This window comes from Antennarius striatus, chromosome 18 (genome assembly GCF_040054535.1).
Source record: "Antennarius striatus isolate MH-2024 chromosome 18, ASM4005453v1, whole genome shotgun sequence".
NCBI lineage: Eukaryota > Metazoa > Chordata > Actinopteri > Lophiiformes > Antennariidae > Antennarius > Antennarius striatus.
The window spans coordinates 18,337,109-18,350,407 of record NC_090793.1 but is presented as its reverse complement, the minus strand read 5'-3'; the positions used below and the strand labels follow the sequence as shown (position 1 = coordinate 18,350,407).

Here is a 13,299-nt window from a genome sequence, read left to right as displayed (position 1 = left end):
TAGATAATCTTAAAACATTCCCTTCAAAATATCTGCAGCCGGTTAATTTTATCATTTCAAAGTCTTGGTATAAGATTTTTGATCACATCTAGCTTGATTTGAGTTTTGAAATTGAAGAGTAATGTTGTTTTTTATTGTACTGGAATCTTAGTGTCCCTTATTCATTCCTTTTCCCAAGAATCCGAGTTAAGGAAAGATTATCCAGGGATGAAACTTTCCAGAGACCCCCCGATTGGAGTCCAGACAGGCACCAGGCAAGCAAACGGTATAATCAGGGAAACACTCTTCATTCTACCCCACAGCCTTTAGGACCCTTCCATCAAAGAACTGTTTCACAGCCTCAGCCGAGCACAGGCCACCACCCTGGCCAAACAAACCATCCTCCCTCTGCTCCTGAGTACCAACACTCTGGCCCTGCTATAAACCCTCAACCCTATTTGGCCATCCCTGCCCCAGTTTCCTCTGCCAAACTTCCTGAACCTCTTGAGGTACAACCACGAAGGAGAGTCAATGCTGATCAAATTTATGCTGCTCATAAGGAGGCAAGGTTGGAGGCCAGACAGGCCTTTAAAGAAGAGCCCCATACAGAGGGCTTACTTAAGAGCAGGAAAGCTGTGTTGCCCTCAGAGATACGGAGAAGGGAAAGGAGTGTGGAGGATACTCATAGAGGGCACCATGAAGATGTGGACTTTCAGAATTATAGTCCAGAACCTAGGAGAAGGAGTCGAGTTGAAGATGACTTAGACCGGGAGAGACCCAGGGAGAGGGGAAGAGAACGAAATGTTGAGAGGATCAGAGAAAGAGGTAAAGAACATATTTCTAGCCATCGTAGCCAAGAGGACACATTTTTGCGCCCTGCCCACACCAACTGTCAGCCCAGGCAGCATCAGTCCTCAGAGTATGGTCACTATCAAGAGTCCCATACTCCGCAACAAGAGCTTCCAATGCGACAACAGCATGAAGCCACAAAGACGCAACATTACACTCAACTTCAACACCAAGATTCTCAAACGCAGCAGCAAAATGACCATTTGAGACAGCTGCAAGCACCTCAAAGAACACAGCAGCTTCAAAGACAGCAGGAGTATGGCATCCAAAGACATGAGCCTCCAATGCAACAACATTATGAAGCCACAAAGAGACAGAATGACACTGAACTTCAACACCAAGATCCCCAAAGGCAGCAGTATTACGACCGTTTGAGACAGTCACAAATGCCCCAAAGGCCACAGCACTCTCAAATACAGGAATATGACCTGCAAAGACACAAACCGCCACTTCAGCAGCATGACTCCCAGACAAAGCAAGAAATCCAAGATGAAAACTTTGAACATCAAAGGAGCCAGCATCCAGATTCATCAGAGCGACAAAGATTTGACTCTGCAGTTTACCTCCAGAAGGAGGAATTTTTGCCTCAGGCCAAAAACAGAAGCATGGAGAAAAGCGGAGGTCCCAAACCAAAGATACGAACCCGCTCAATGTCCGATATAGGTGTAAGCCAGCATTCTGCCATGTATCATATGGAGAGGGCAGCCGCCAGCCGAGAAAAAATGAGAACCGTAAATACATCAGGGATGGCTAACGGGGAGATGGGCACCTTGGACACCAGAGTATCGGTAGCACAGCTGCGACACTCTTATCTGGAGAATGCAAACCGGAAGCTTGAGCTGTAGGTCTACTAGCATGAACTCTGTGTTGCATTGCTAAATAACCGTCTACATCTGTCTAACTCTGCATTGGGAGGCTGTTGCGAACAAATAATCAAATCACCCAAGAAAATGATGCATGAAATCTGTCAAGGTGTAGCGCTATGATCCTGCCTATTGTTGTGTCTGTTGCACGCATGCTAGTATTTAAATATGGCCCTGATTTAAGTTAAGTTGTGCTCAGCATCTGCATCTGTATCAGTGTGTGAGACTCCTTTTTTTGAACTTTGGAGCAGTTTCTGATAAACTGTTGATTTACAAAATAAGTAATAGATTTATTGCTTTCCTCTTTGTTGTCTTCATCGATCTCTCTAAATCCATGCACCACTCTAAAAGCGAGACCACAAAGGTAGATCTGTCAGCAACGGAGGTAGATCTTGCTACTGGCAGTGATCGGGAAAGAGCTGCCCGGAGGCCTCGGCGCTACATCACTCCAGGAGACAGTCGCATATCGGAGAGGTTTAGGACCCAGCCCATCACCTCTGCAGAGCGTCTGGAGTCAGATAGGTACTGATGGGGCTCTCTGTAGCGATTTGTAGGAGTTTTTCAGAATAATAATACAGGTAGTCCTCAATTTACGAACGTTTGACTTACGAACATTTGGAAATATGAATAAACGCACGCCCCCCTGTCAGACTACTAAGCTACAGCTCCTCTTTCTGTCACAACCCTCGGAAAGCACCACTGCTGTGTACGGGCATCTCCAACACTCCACTCCATCTCTTGTTCTTGTATGTTCTTATCACTATGAGAAAACTCTTGGAACGAATTGTGTTTGTATGTTGAGAACTACCTGTACTAGTTTAGGGTTTGTGGTTGTAAGCCTTCATTAAACTATACTATTTTATGGTATCTCGAATTATAACATGTAGATTGTGTGTATTAATGCTTTCTGCAGGTCACATCTAAACCCATCACAGCTGCAGGATGTAGAGGGTAAGTTCAATTTGTTGGAAATATGCAGAATATTTAAGCTTCATTTTTATAATTAGAATTTACTGTCGTCCACAGAGGATAAAATTCATTTAATAACATGCTGATAATTTTTTAATCAGATGAAGAAAAACTGGACGAAAGAGCCAAGATGAGTGTGGCTGCCAAGAGGTCTCTCTTCAGGGTACACCTCCCACGTTATGTACATTTTAATATAAGAACAGATAATTAAAAGTGTACACTAATAGAACTCTGAAATAGCTGGTGCTTTGTTCTGTGCAATCCAAGTAAAACATTTTTTTGTTTAACTTAAAATATCATCGTTATGCAATTACAACTTTAACATATTGAAAATATAAGGGTTTTGTCAAATCTACTTTTGTCGTGTTCTCCCAGGAGCTAGAAAGGACCACAGAGGGAGGTGTTCCTAAACCACGCTCCCGAAATGCTGCCATTGAGAGGCGTCTCAGAAGGGTGCAAGATCGTTCACACACACAACCGATCACCAACGAAGAAGTGGTCAATGCCTCAAGGTTAGAATGTGTTTGCATTGTAGAATTTGAACAGAAAATGTTGACGGGCAGTGTTGTGGTGAAGTGAGTCTCCTCACAACAGAAAGGTCTTGAGTTTAAATCTGCCATGAAGTTTAAAGTTTGCAAGTTCTACCCACCAAAAACATGCAATAAAAATGAAAGGCGGGGGGCACTCCGAGCCTGACGCCAGTGCACTGCGGATTTCTTATGTCATATATTATTTTACATTTTTTCAACTATACCAGCTTTTCTCCTCTTTAAGTGATCCTGACACATCGTCACAACCTCTGGGGTCCCAAACCAATGATATTGGTGTCCCCAGCCCCACTATAGCCAGCACTGGTGTGACCAGAAGCAGGTACAGCTGAGCCTGGTTCCTAACTATTGTGTGTTTACATGTGTAACTGACTGACCCTTGTAGAATAAATGCTCTTTACAACCCATTATCTGTGCATTAAATAAAAAAATTAATATCTCAGTCCCTACATGGGTTTGTAAATTATCGATGACAGTCAAAGAAGTCTGAGATATATGTATATAAATAAAAGGTACAGTGTATATACTGTATATCATTGAGGCCATTTGCTCTCTGTCTCCCTCTTGTGGTTGTGGTGCTGATCTGCACATCCAGCTCATCTTACATTGTTATTTATGCCCTCTCACATGCTATTTCCTAGCTGTGTGCACCTTATAGGGAAAGGAAATTGGCACACACACAATACCTCAGTCAGTAGCCTCCATGCCCAGTTCCCATCCATTCCCTTTTGCAGTATTCCTAACAAATGTCAGTTATAGACTGGTCAAACCTCTTAAAGCTGTCTGCGTGTGTGACATGTCTTCATGTGCCCTGTAGTTTGTTTACCAACCATGGTTTAACTTAGGACACTGCTGAGAGAGCACCGTGTCCTGTGATCAGAGCACATGCATGCTGACGTATTTAGCTGCTCTGTTGTTGTGCCCGATATGTAACACCCGTGTCAGTTATTTACCTGCTAGCTGAATGTCTTTAAATCTGACAGAGCAATACACCCCATTATGATTCCTTAGGACTATAAGTGTAGTACAATCTGTAAATAGTGAAACACTGAGGAGGGTTAGGGTTTAGTTTAGTTGTTTAGTTTAATCCTGCAATTTATATGAATTTGAAAAAAAAAATCTCTTTTCATTTATGAAGATTCTCTGTCATTTATGTCATGATTGCAGAGTCTCGGGGTGTAAAGAGAGATCAGTATACGTGACAATCAAATTGTGATGTTTTTTTTGACAATACAATTGATTTTATTAGATGTGTGCATGCAATTTTTGTGACTGTGATTCAGTAAGTCAAAGGCAACTGCGACTTTCATGCTTAGTATTAACATAAAAAACGAATTCAATATTATATCAAATCAAACATTTAAACGAAGACAAATACCCATTCCGTAGCCACTGATGTTTGTCTATGACTACCCAGCATCCAGGACTCCTCGCAGCACGGGTCGGCTGTGACAGAGAACCAGGAATCCCAGAAACCAGTTGTGGCTCCAAGTGCTGGAGTGAAGGGCGACCCCCGGGAGCCCGTCCCTGAGGAGCCTGACCTATCCACCCTTAGCTTGACTGAGAAGATGGCTCTCTTCAACCGCATTGCTCACACTGTAGACAAGAACCCTGGAGGGGCCCGAGCAGACACCCGCCAGCGCAGAGTCAACGCCCGATTTCAGACTCAACCCATTACCCATGGAGAGGTGGAGCATGTAAGAAAGATTTGATTTATGTAGCAGGATCCTCAATCAATAAATCAATGGAAACATTTTTTATTTAGCTTTCATCCTAATTCCATATCCCATTTTTCTTAATCACAGTCCATCAAACTTTCAGCAGATCCGACACTACTTTCATTGTGTTGCATTCACCTCCACCATATTGTTAACAGTGAGTCACAGTCAATCACTGTCGTCCACACAGGAAGCTGAGCCCATCCTAACCTCCACAGTGTGTAATGGTGACATAGAAGCAAATCAGGGAACACATGTAAGACTCCTCCTGTACAGAGCATCGGATTGGCTATCTGATTGGAATGAAATGGCTGGTTGGTGATGACCAGCGTTTTTTTTTTATTTTTTTTATATGGAGTAGTTTATTATGGCCGAACTGGGCATAAGTGTAACCCAGTATGTGTTATAAATTTTTGAAGTGACTTTGCCTGATTTGTAGATGCCACTTTATCACAAGGAATTACTTTTAAACTAAAAGGCGTTTATTTGATGGAAGCAGCTTTTTCCTGCATGTTTGCTCACTGCATGGGAGTATTTGACTAAGAATGCTGCACGCTACATTATTACGGGCTCTATCCAGCCTGGATGAAGTTGTGATAAGCATGCTTGGTCAGGTGCTAAGTATATATGGTAGATGGCCCTGGCCTTGTCTGCAGAAGTGTGTAGATGTATGGATCATTATCAAAATCATTGTATTGTTTTACACTGTTGTGGATTCTCAGCATCGCTATCAGGAAAAGAATCATGAAAATATGTACAGTAGAATGCTGCACTTCTGATGATTGTCATTATCACACCTATATTGTTATGTTGTTCTGGCTTTTTTAAGGTTTGTTACAGGTCAGTATTAGATAGAAGGCATGATGAGTAGCAAACATTGTCTTATTCAGCTTATTTTATTCTAAAGTACTTTCAAAAGAAGCTATGTGAACGTTTTTTATACTTAATTCTAAAAGCATCAAAATTGTCTGTTATTAATTTTTTTTAGTTAACACTGAATAGAATGAATAGTTTCTTGGTCTAGGGAGCATTAAGGTGCAGTAATTTTTTTTTCACTTATATGATTCAAACTAGCATGAACAATGAATCACAATCTTTGGAAATAAGCCTAATATTTAATACTAATAAAATCATCTCAAAGGACATTACCCTAAATTAACTATATAGTACCAAATTGTTTTGAAAGCATATTTTAAAATCAGATCAAGACGAACGATTGCGTGATATTGACATAGTTCATGAAGGATAAATGTCAGTGTGAGCATTTCTTTCCTGTCATGTTTGTGATTCAGCTGTATTGTGCCGTTTGGTTAATGAAAAAAGTTGCAGCAGCTTAGCTGTGCAAACTTAATTATTTTCTCTTACTTTATTTCTCATAATCTACTCATGGACCGCTGCATCATCCACAAATACCTCTATTATTAATCTCTAACTTCTCTTTGTGACAATCTACCCTCTCCTGCAGCTGAAACATGGGGGTGAGATCAAACTGGAGCCACTACCGGTGTCCCTCGTCCGATCTGTGGCTGCAGTCACATCCCAAGCCCCTGTCACCTCAGTCGCCGTCACCCCGGGCAACAGCGATGATGGTCTGACCTCAGGGAAATGCACTGCCCTGCCCTTCATCCCCATCCAGCAGCAGCCCCCCAGCACCACAAGCAGCGGCCAGGAGAGGGCGTTGAGGTATTTCTCCATGACCCAGAGCAGAGACCCTGGCCACCCTGAGGCTGAACTGAACTCCTCCCCTGCCCTCCCCGACAACCAAGAGAGAGAGGGGACTCCTCTTCCTCCCACCTCCTCTGGTGGAAAGCAGCGAGGGGAGGCAGTGAATGAAGGCAGGAGCGAGTGTCAGGAGGAGGAGGTGAGGGGGAGACAGCAGGGAGGAGCGAGAAGACAAGAGAGCAAGAAGGAAGCCAGCATTCAGGGAAAGCCACACTCCCCCGACGCGGAGCGGGAAGGCAGGCGGTGGGAAGAGCATCCCCAGCCTCAGCACTCCGCCTGTAGGGGAGAGTCTCAGCCTCCGGTCAGCTGGACGGATGCTGACAGAGACTCACAGGAGTCTAAGGATAGAACAGAGAAGGGAGGAAGAGAAGGATCCCTCAGAGAGATTCATCTCAGCTCCTCCAAGCAAGAGCAGGAGAGGAGCAGCGACCAGAACAAGGCTGGCATCTCAGGTAGGAGGCTCCTCCAATGCTCTAGGCAGAAAATAGAGAGAGAATTTAGATGAATAGATGAATAGAAGGGTAAAAGGACAAAAAAGAGGAAGCAATATCTCATTGTCCTCATTGTCCTGCTGTGTGCTCCTACATATGATTGGTTTCTCGTGGCTGCACACACACACACACACACACACACACACACACGCACACACTTGTCCCAGTTGAGCGCGTTTGATTTGGCTGCTACTGAGAGTGTGTGAAGAAAAAAAGAGACAGACGTCTGAGACTGAATCTCATTAGCATATTTTTCAATGCATTTGCCTCGTGGCTCCTTTTTTTTCTTAAATCTAGAAAGAGGAAACGTTTTCCTAAAATGCTTCTTTTTTTTTTTTGTCAGCCAGCAGGATTTTCAAATGAAACTATATGTGCCAGTTGTCATGGGCTAGAAATAGGGCTGTGGTCCCCCATCCATCACATGACGGCATTGGGTTAGCTGTGCACCTTACAGCACAATGGACCTGACCTGTTTTTTATTTCTAACGTGCTAATGCCGAATGGGTCTAGGGGTGGTCTTTTCCCCCTGCACACTAAAAAATGAGAGCCAGAATAAGACAGGGTGGACACAAAGAATGCCTTGAGGCTGTATTTAGTTCTGAGTGGGTATATTGTCATCACTGGATTGTCTGCCATGTACAGTAGTATTATGAGCCTTACAATTACTGTATGACATTTTATTCTTGGGAAACAGGCCCAAATATGACTGCAGGGAATAAACATTATCCTCATAGTGTAACAAATACACACTAATACTATATGTTATTTACACAGTAGGCTTATTGGTGTATTTCCTGCCTACAAAACAAGCTGCAAGTGTGCATATGCATGGATCTTTTTTTATGGAAAATTACTGGTTAGACAGGAGATTTACAGTACAGTGACACACAATCAGTAGAAATGGGATGTATGGATAAAAAGAAAGAATCTGGTCCTCTTTTACGTCCAACCACTGTTCTGATTGGTCAAGAGGATCAGATACGCAGTTCTAATTCAGGAACATTTGGTTGAATCTCTCTCTGCCTAGTTTTCTTGTAATTCATATTAAAAAAACAAAAACAAAAAACGATCACATTGTCTAAGTGAGACTAATCCTGCTCCTCAAATAGATTTTAAAGGTTTTTGTTTTTTTTTCCCAGGTGTTGCTTCCACAAAATGTTTTGTCCTTGATTTGTCTTCCTATTCACACAGATTGTTTAGAACTGAAAGGATTTCATTACCCTCATTTCAGTTCGGTTGGACTTTTTGTTTGAAAACCATAGTTGAATCGCAATCCAAAATTGCTATGCCTTATGTGAATATAAAAATAATCTTTTCCAAATGGATTTGGAGAATATTTTCCAGCACTAATGTTCTGTACACCAGAGTACAGCATTACAGTTTACATACATTGAATAGATTACATTTTATTGAATGAAGAAACTGTTATTACCTGCTTTAAAGTGATTTGGGTTTCATTGATAATATTTTTTTCTTTCAGACCTGTCTGATCGTCCTGCCCCACTGAGACCACTCATAGCTAAAGTTTCATCCAGGGCAGTGTCTCATGTTTCCAGCAGCCACCAGAAACAGCAAACCAACATCCAACCCCCTCAAACTCTACCTAAACCCCTCACCCAGCAGCCTCCTCCAACCCGACCCAAACCTCTGTCTAACATCCCTTCCCAGCCCCCACCGACGTATCCCAAACCGTTCACCCAGTCCCCACAAACCCAACCAAAACCTCAGAGATTTGTCCAGCCTCTCCCGAAGCCTTACCTTCAGGTAGCCTCCCAGTCCCATCCCAAACCCCAGGTGCCTCCACAGACACCCCCCAAACCCCAGTCCTACCCCCAGTCCCTGGTCAAGTCCCAGTCCCTGCCTTTGGACCACACTGAGGACTTCAACAGAGACAGCATCCATTCTGGAGATCTGCTGTCTCCCACGGAGTCTGTGGAGAAACTGTCTGACGGGATGTCGTCCAAACAGATGTCCATCAAGGAGAGGTGAGAGACAGCAGAGGTTTGAAGGGATTGTAGTCAAACAGGAACAAACATATCTATTTATGTCTTAAAATATTCAAGTTGGCCCCGTTTTCTCAGGTGAAAAAAAAAAAGAACCGTTCGAGAACATGAACAGAGATGTCTTTCTTTTGGTGAAAATCCAGTGCTTTATAACTGATGGAGTGTTTGAGACGGGGAGAAATAATAATTTAAATACATTAATATTAACATTCAACTACATCATAATTTAATATGTAGTATGTGATAATTTCTTTTGAAGCATTACAGGCATTATACATCATTACAATATCTTATAGTTGGTCAAATCTATCCAGTAACTAAGAATTCTATAAAAGAAATCTGGATTCAGGTGATCATCAGATGATGGATTGTTCCTCGGGTCATACCCTATGTGTCTTTGATAAAGTATAACCTCTTTGACAGTGATTATAATTGAATCAGAAACATTTTTTCACAGTAAGTGGATGGAGCTTCATAATCTGAAAAGTCAAGATTTAGGGTGATTGACAAACTTATTTGGTGCATTTTCCACCAAATAAAGGAAAATGACAGACAGATGTAATTATACACTCATATGACCAGGATGCTTCAGCTTTTTATCAAAGCTATATAAAATAATTTAACTTCGGGTTCAGGAGTTTGTTATAGTTCAAACAGTAAATTAGATTATTTAACTCCTTTTAACATGGAATTAATTAAAGTTGAATTGGTTCAAACAGATATTTTCTGCACATCATCATGTAGTGATGGTTCGCCTACTGTTGAGTGTGTGTGTGAAGTTTACATGTACCATAATCAGGAGGAGTTTTTTTTTTTCCTGCACTATCCCTGATTTGATTATGGATTATTGAATATGTTTATTTTTGACGCTAAGAGTGGCATTACTGAAGAAGAGTGGAGAGGAAGACTGGAGGAATAGGATCAACAAGAAGCAGGATGTGGTTAAAGTTGCATCCACTGAGCAGCAGGTTCAGCTCCTGGAGACACAGGAGACCCACCAGAAGGTCAGTCTGATCAGCTCACCAGTGTTTAACAACGACTAGTGTGTGTCATCAGGACGTTACAGCTCACTTGTTTACTGTCTGGCCTACAATTTATGTCACATGAATCGATTTATTCACAGCAGTGCCCAGTTGCACAGATCAGAAGCAGCAAAATAAATTATCACTATTTTTTTCTTTTTCCTTGAAACACTCAACTTGAGGGAGAAACAAATCTCAAGAAAAAAGATGCATAGAGGAGCAGCAGGGGTCTATGGTTCATAAATAAATAAATAAATGATAATGAAGCACCAGTCCAACAGACTGAGAGGAACTGTGACCACCACCTGACTTTGAATCTTGCAGAAAATATGATTTGCTCTAATTGATGTCACACTGCAGGGATCTCTGGTAGATAACATCCCTGAAAGCTCTGCTATGTCGCTGCGTACATTTGAAATCATGCACATCAAAAACAGTGAATAGCGTCCTCAGGTATTCTTTTTCGTTTTACTTGAATCACTTAAACCACTCCTGGATCACCATTGTCGTCTTATTGTAGTTTATGTTTCTGGACCTTTAAATAAAAACCCAATATTTTCAAAAAATGTTACACAGCTGGTTCCCAAAGCAACCAGAGTAAAAACACAAGTGACACATTTCTGCTGATATCCTTCATGGTTACCATGCCAGCTCCTCTGTGCTCTAGGCTAAATACTCTTTTCATTCCCTCCTTTGGTTCATCTGTTGTTTGAACCCAGTGGTCCACACCAGTACGGCTCTAAACTGGGAGGCATACGGGACAGACTGCTGTCAGAGTTTGGGATTTGGAGATGTATTCTTTTCTATAAAATCCAATTAATCCAGATTAATTTTCAAAAATGATCGTAGAAAGGTTTTTCCCACAAAAGAAGAATGGTTTAAGGATCTCTGTGTGTAATTTGCATATCCATTAATTTAAGCAAGTTAGAATTAACTGTGTTACTACCTCTTACTGCAGGATTTACACTCTTTACCGCAGCCTATCTGGTTCACATTAGTATTCTGTCAAGTAAAACCGCCTGCTTAAATTCTGCATGGGCAGTCTCACCCCTAAACCCATTAGAGCAACAATAGTCACCTCCCCCCTTCCCTCCCCCACTGACTGAGTACTTCCCCTGTGTTTAACCCCTCAGGAGGAAGGGGGGTTTGTCCAAGACTACTCTGCTGTGTCTGTGTCTGAACAGCTGTGGGTAAGACGAGCACACAATCTCTGAACCAATCAGCTTGGTGTAGGACCTGTGTTGTCCAATCACAGCTTTGTGTGTGTGTGTGTGTGTGTGTGTGTGTGTGTGTGTGTGTGTGTGTGCCCTGAATCTGTGGACCCTCGCTTGACATGCATGGTTTTTCTGAATCTCTTTTTCTATTTTTCATTCTACATGAGCATTAAGTTCTTTTATTTGCTCTTTATTATCTAAATATATAACTTTTAAAGACTAATTACTACTTGATGCACCTTTAAGTTTGAAGCAGTGCTTTCACTGAATAGGTGATGTCATTTATGACTTTCAGTAGCGGTGACAAGTCGTGTTTATAAATGGGGAAATCTTAGTTGACTGCATATGAAATTGGAATTAATGATATCAAATAATTTTACTTTATCAAAGATGAGAAAATTGATATCTGCATATACCAGTTTCTTGCTTTGTTTCTTTTGCATGCCAGTGTCATCTGCATGCTCATCGATTTTGCTTCCATTTCCTCATTTTCTTTCCCGTCTTTCACTTCTTCAACCACCTCTACATCCTTAGGAACCCGTTTTCTCTTCCACCTATTCTCCTCCTATCTCCCTTGGTCAAAAGTGTCAGTATATTGACCATCATTGTCAGGTAAGGACATGCCCTAGGAGCTATCTAATGCATGGGATTTATACGTCTCTGCCTGGATGAGTGTAACTCAAAGCCATCGTTCCGACTGTGGAATGAAGTAGATAACACAGACTAGAAAGGATGTTAAATCAACACGCTTGAGTGCATCACATCTTTTTATACGTGATTTTTTTCCTGAGGCTAGAAGAGTCATTGTTCTTGAGGGAACTGTGGATGCTCATGACGTTTGAAGTTTGCGTGACAAAAGATGCAGTTCTCTTGCTCCTAGATGCACTGGTTTTGAGAAGCTTTTTCAGTTTGGCTCTGGAAAGAAGTTTAGAAATGGACTCCATAAAGATTTAAATTCATTGTGCAAACTGTTTTGTTTGCAGGATTCGCAAAAGACGGGAGAGGAGAACGAGGCCCAAATGACGATTGAGGAGAGAAAACAAATGATTTCTATTCGCGAGGATGCCTGGAAGACGAAAGGCAAAGGAGCAGCCAATGACTCCACCCAGTACACCGTAGCCGCACGTATGGTCAAGAAGGGTCAGTATGAAAGCTATATTGATGTTTTGACCACAGTCTACAACAGTCACACACTTTTTTCAATCTCTAGGTATTTATACTAACATTGTTTCATACTATTAGGGGCCATTTAAATTTCTTTTGTATACAAGCTTTTGTTTGGCCTTCAGTTCAGACAACAGGCCTGAAAACAGAAAACTTTAGAAAATGACACCATTATTGTGATGACATGGTCCCACTTCATGTATTAATATTACTTTTTCAGGTGGACAAAAATGTTTCAAAGATTTTTGCAGTCTTGAATTTATTGTCTTCCAGCAAAATGCAGATTTGCTGCATCACAACTGTGATCACTAATTTTGTCAGTATGAATGCAGAATTTTTTTTTTTAAATTTAAAGGAATTTATCCAAAACCAACTGGTAACTGGAGAGTTGCCAGTTCACCTCCTGAGCACCACCGAGGTGATCTCGAGCAAGGCACCAAACCCTACAAGTTGCTACAAGTGTGTGTGTGTGTTTGGATCTTAATGTGTGTGATGCATAAGAGTGGTAAAATAATATCCATATGGGATCAGTATAGTGTATAAAAAAATCTAATGTGTTTTGCCCATTTATACATACTAGTGCATGTTACTGGTGGTTTTAACCATTTCTTCTCCGTGTATCTGCCTGCAGGCCTGGCTGCCTCCTCCTCAGTCATCAGCCCCATCCTGTCACCGGTGTCCACCAAACTCAAGAGCAGCATGGCTGCTGTCAGCAAACCACAAGAGGGTGAGACGGATTTGATTCATGAGTCATTAC

At 41.8% G+C, this 13,299-nt stretch overlaps 1 protein-coding gene across 2 annotated transcripts in view; it reads left to right on the top strand.

Annotated features, from left to right (window-relative positions):
* The window catches only part of svilb (supervillin b), a 38,518-nt gene that overhangs the window by 15,225 nt on the left and 9,994 nt on the right, over positions 1 to 13,299 (top strand). For both annotated transcript variants that reach the window (XM_068339901.1, XM_068339900.1), the window contains exons 8-22: positions 179 to 1,669; positions 2,043 to 2,213; positions 2,605 to 2,642; positions 2,762 to 2,823; positions 3,036 to 3,172; positions 3,435 to 3,530; positions 4,626 to 4,905; positions 5,117 to 5,182; positions 6,392 to 7,100; positions 8,620 to 9,124; positions 10,017 to 10,146; positions 11,298 to 11,354; positions 11,913 to 11,990; positions 12,362 to 12,518; positions 13,174 to 13,269. In XM_068339901.1, the coding sequence (XP_068196002.1) occupies positions 179 to 1,669; positions 2,043 to 2,213; positions 2,605 to 2,642; positions 2,762 to 2,823; positions 3,036 to 3,172; positions 3,435 to 3,530; positions 4,626 to 4,905; positions 5,117 to 5,182; positions 6,392 to 7,100; positions 8,620 to 9,124; positions 10,017 to 10,146; positions 11,298 to 11,354; positions 11,913 to 11,990; positions 12,362 to 12,518; positions 13,174 to 13,269 (4,073 nt within the window). The remainder of the gene's footprint in view (positions 1 to 178; positions 1,670 to 2,042; positions 2,214 to 2,604; positions 2,643 to 2,761; positions 2,824 to 3,035; positions 3,173 to 3,434; positions 3,531 to 4,625; positions 4,906 to 5,116; positions 5,183 to 6,391; positions 7,101 to 8,619; positions 9,125 to 10,016; positions 10,147 to 11,297; positions 11,355 to 11,912; positions 11,991 to 12,361; positions 12,519 to 13,173; positions 13,270 to 13,299) is intronic.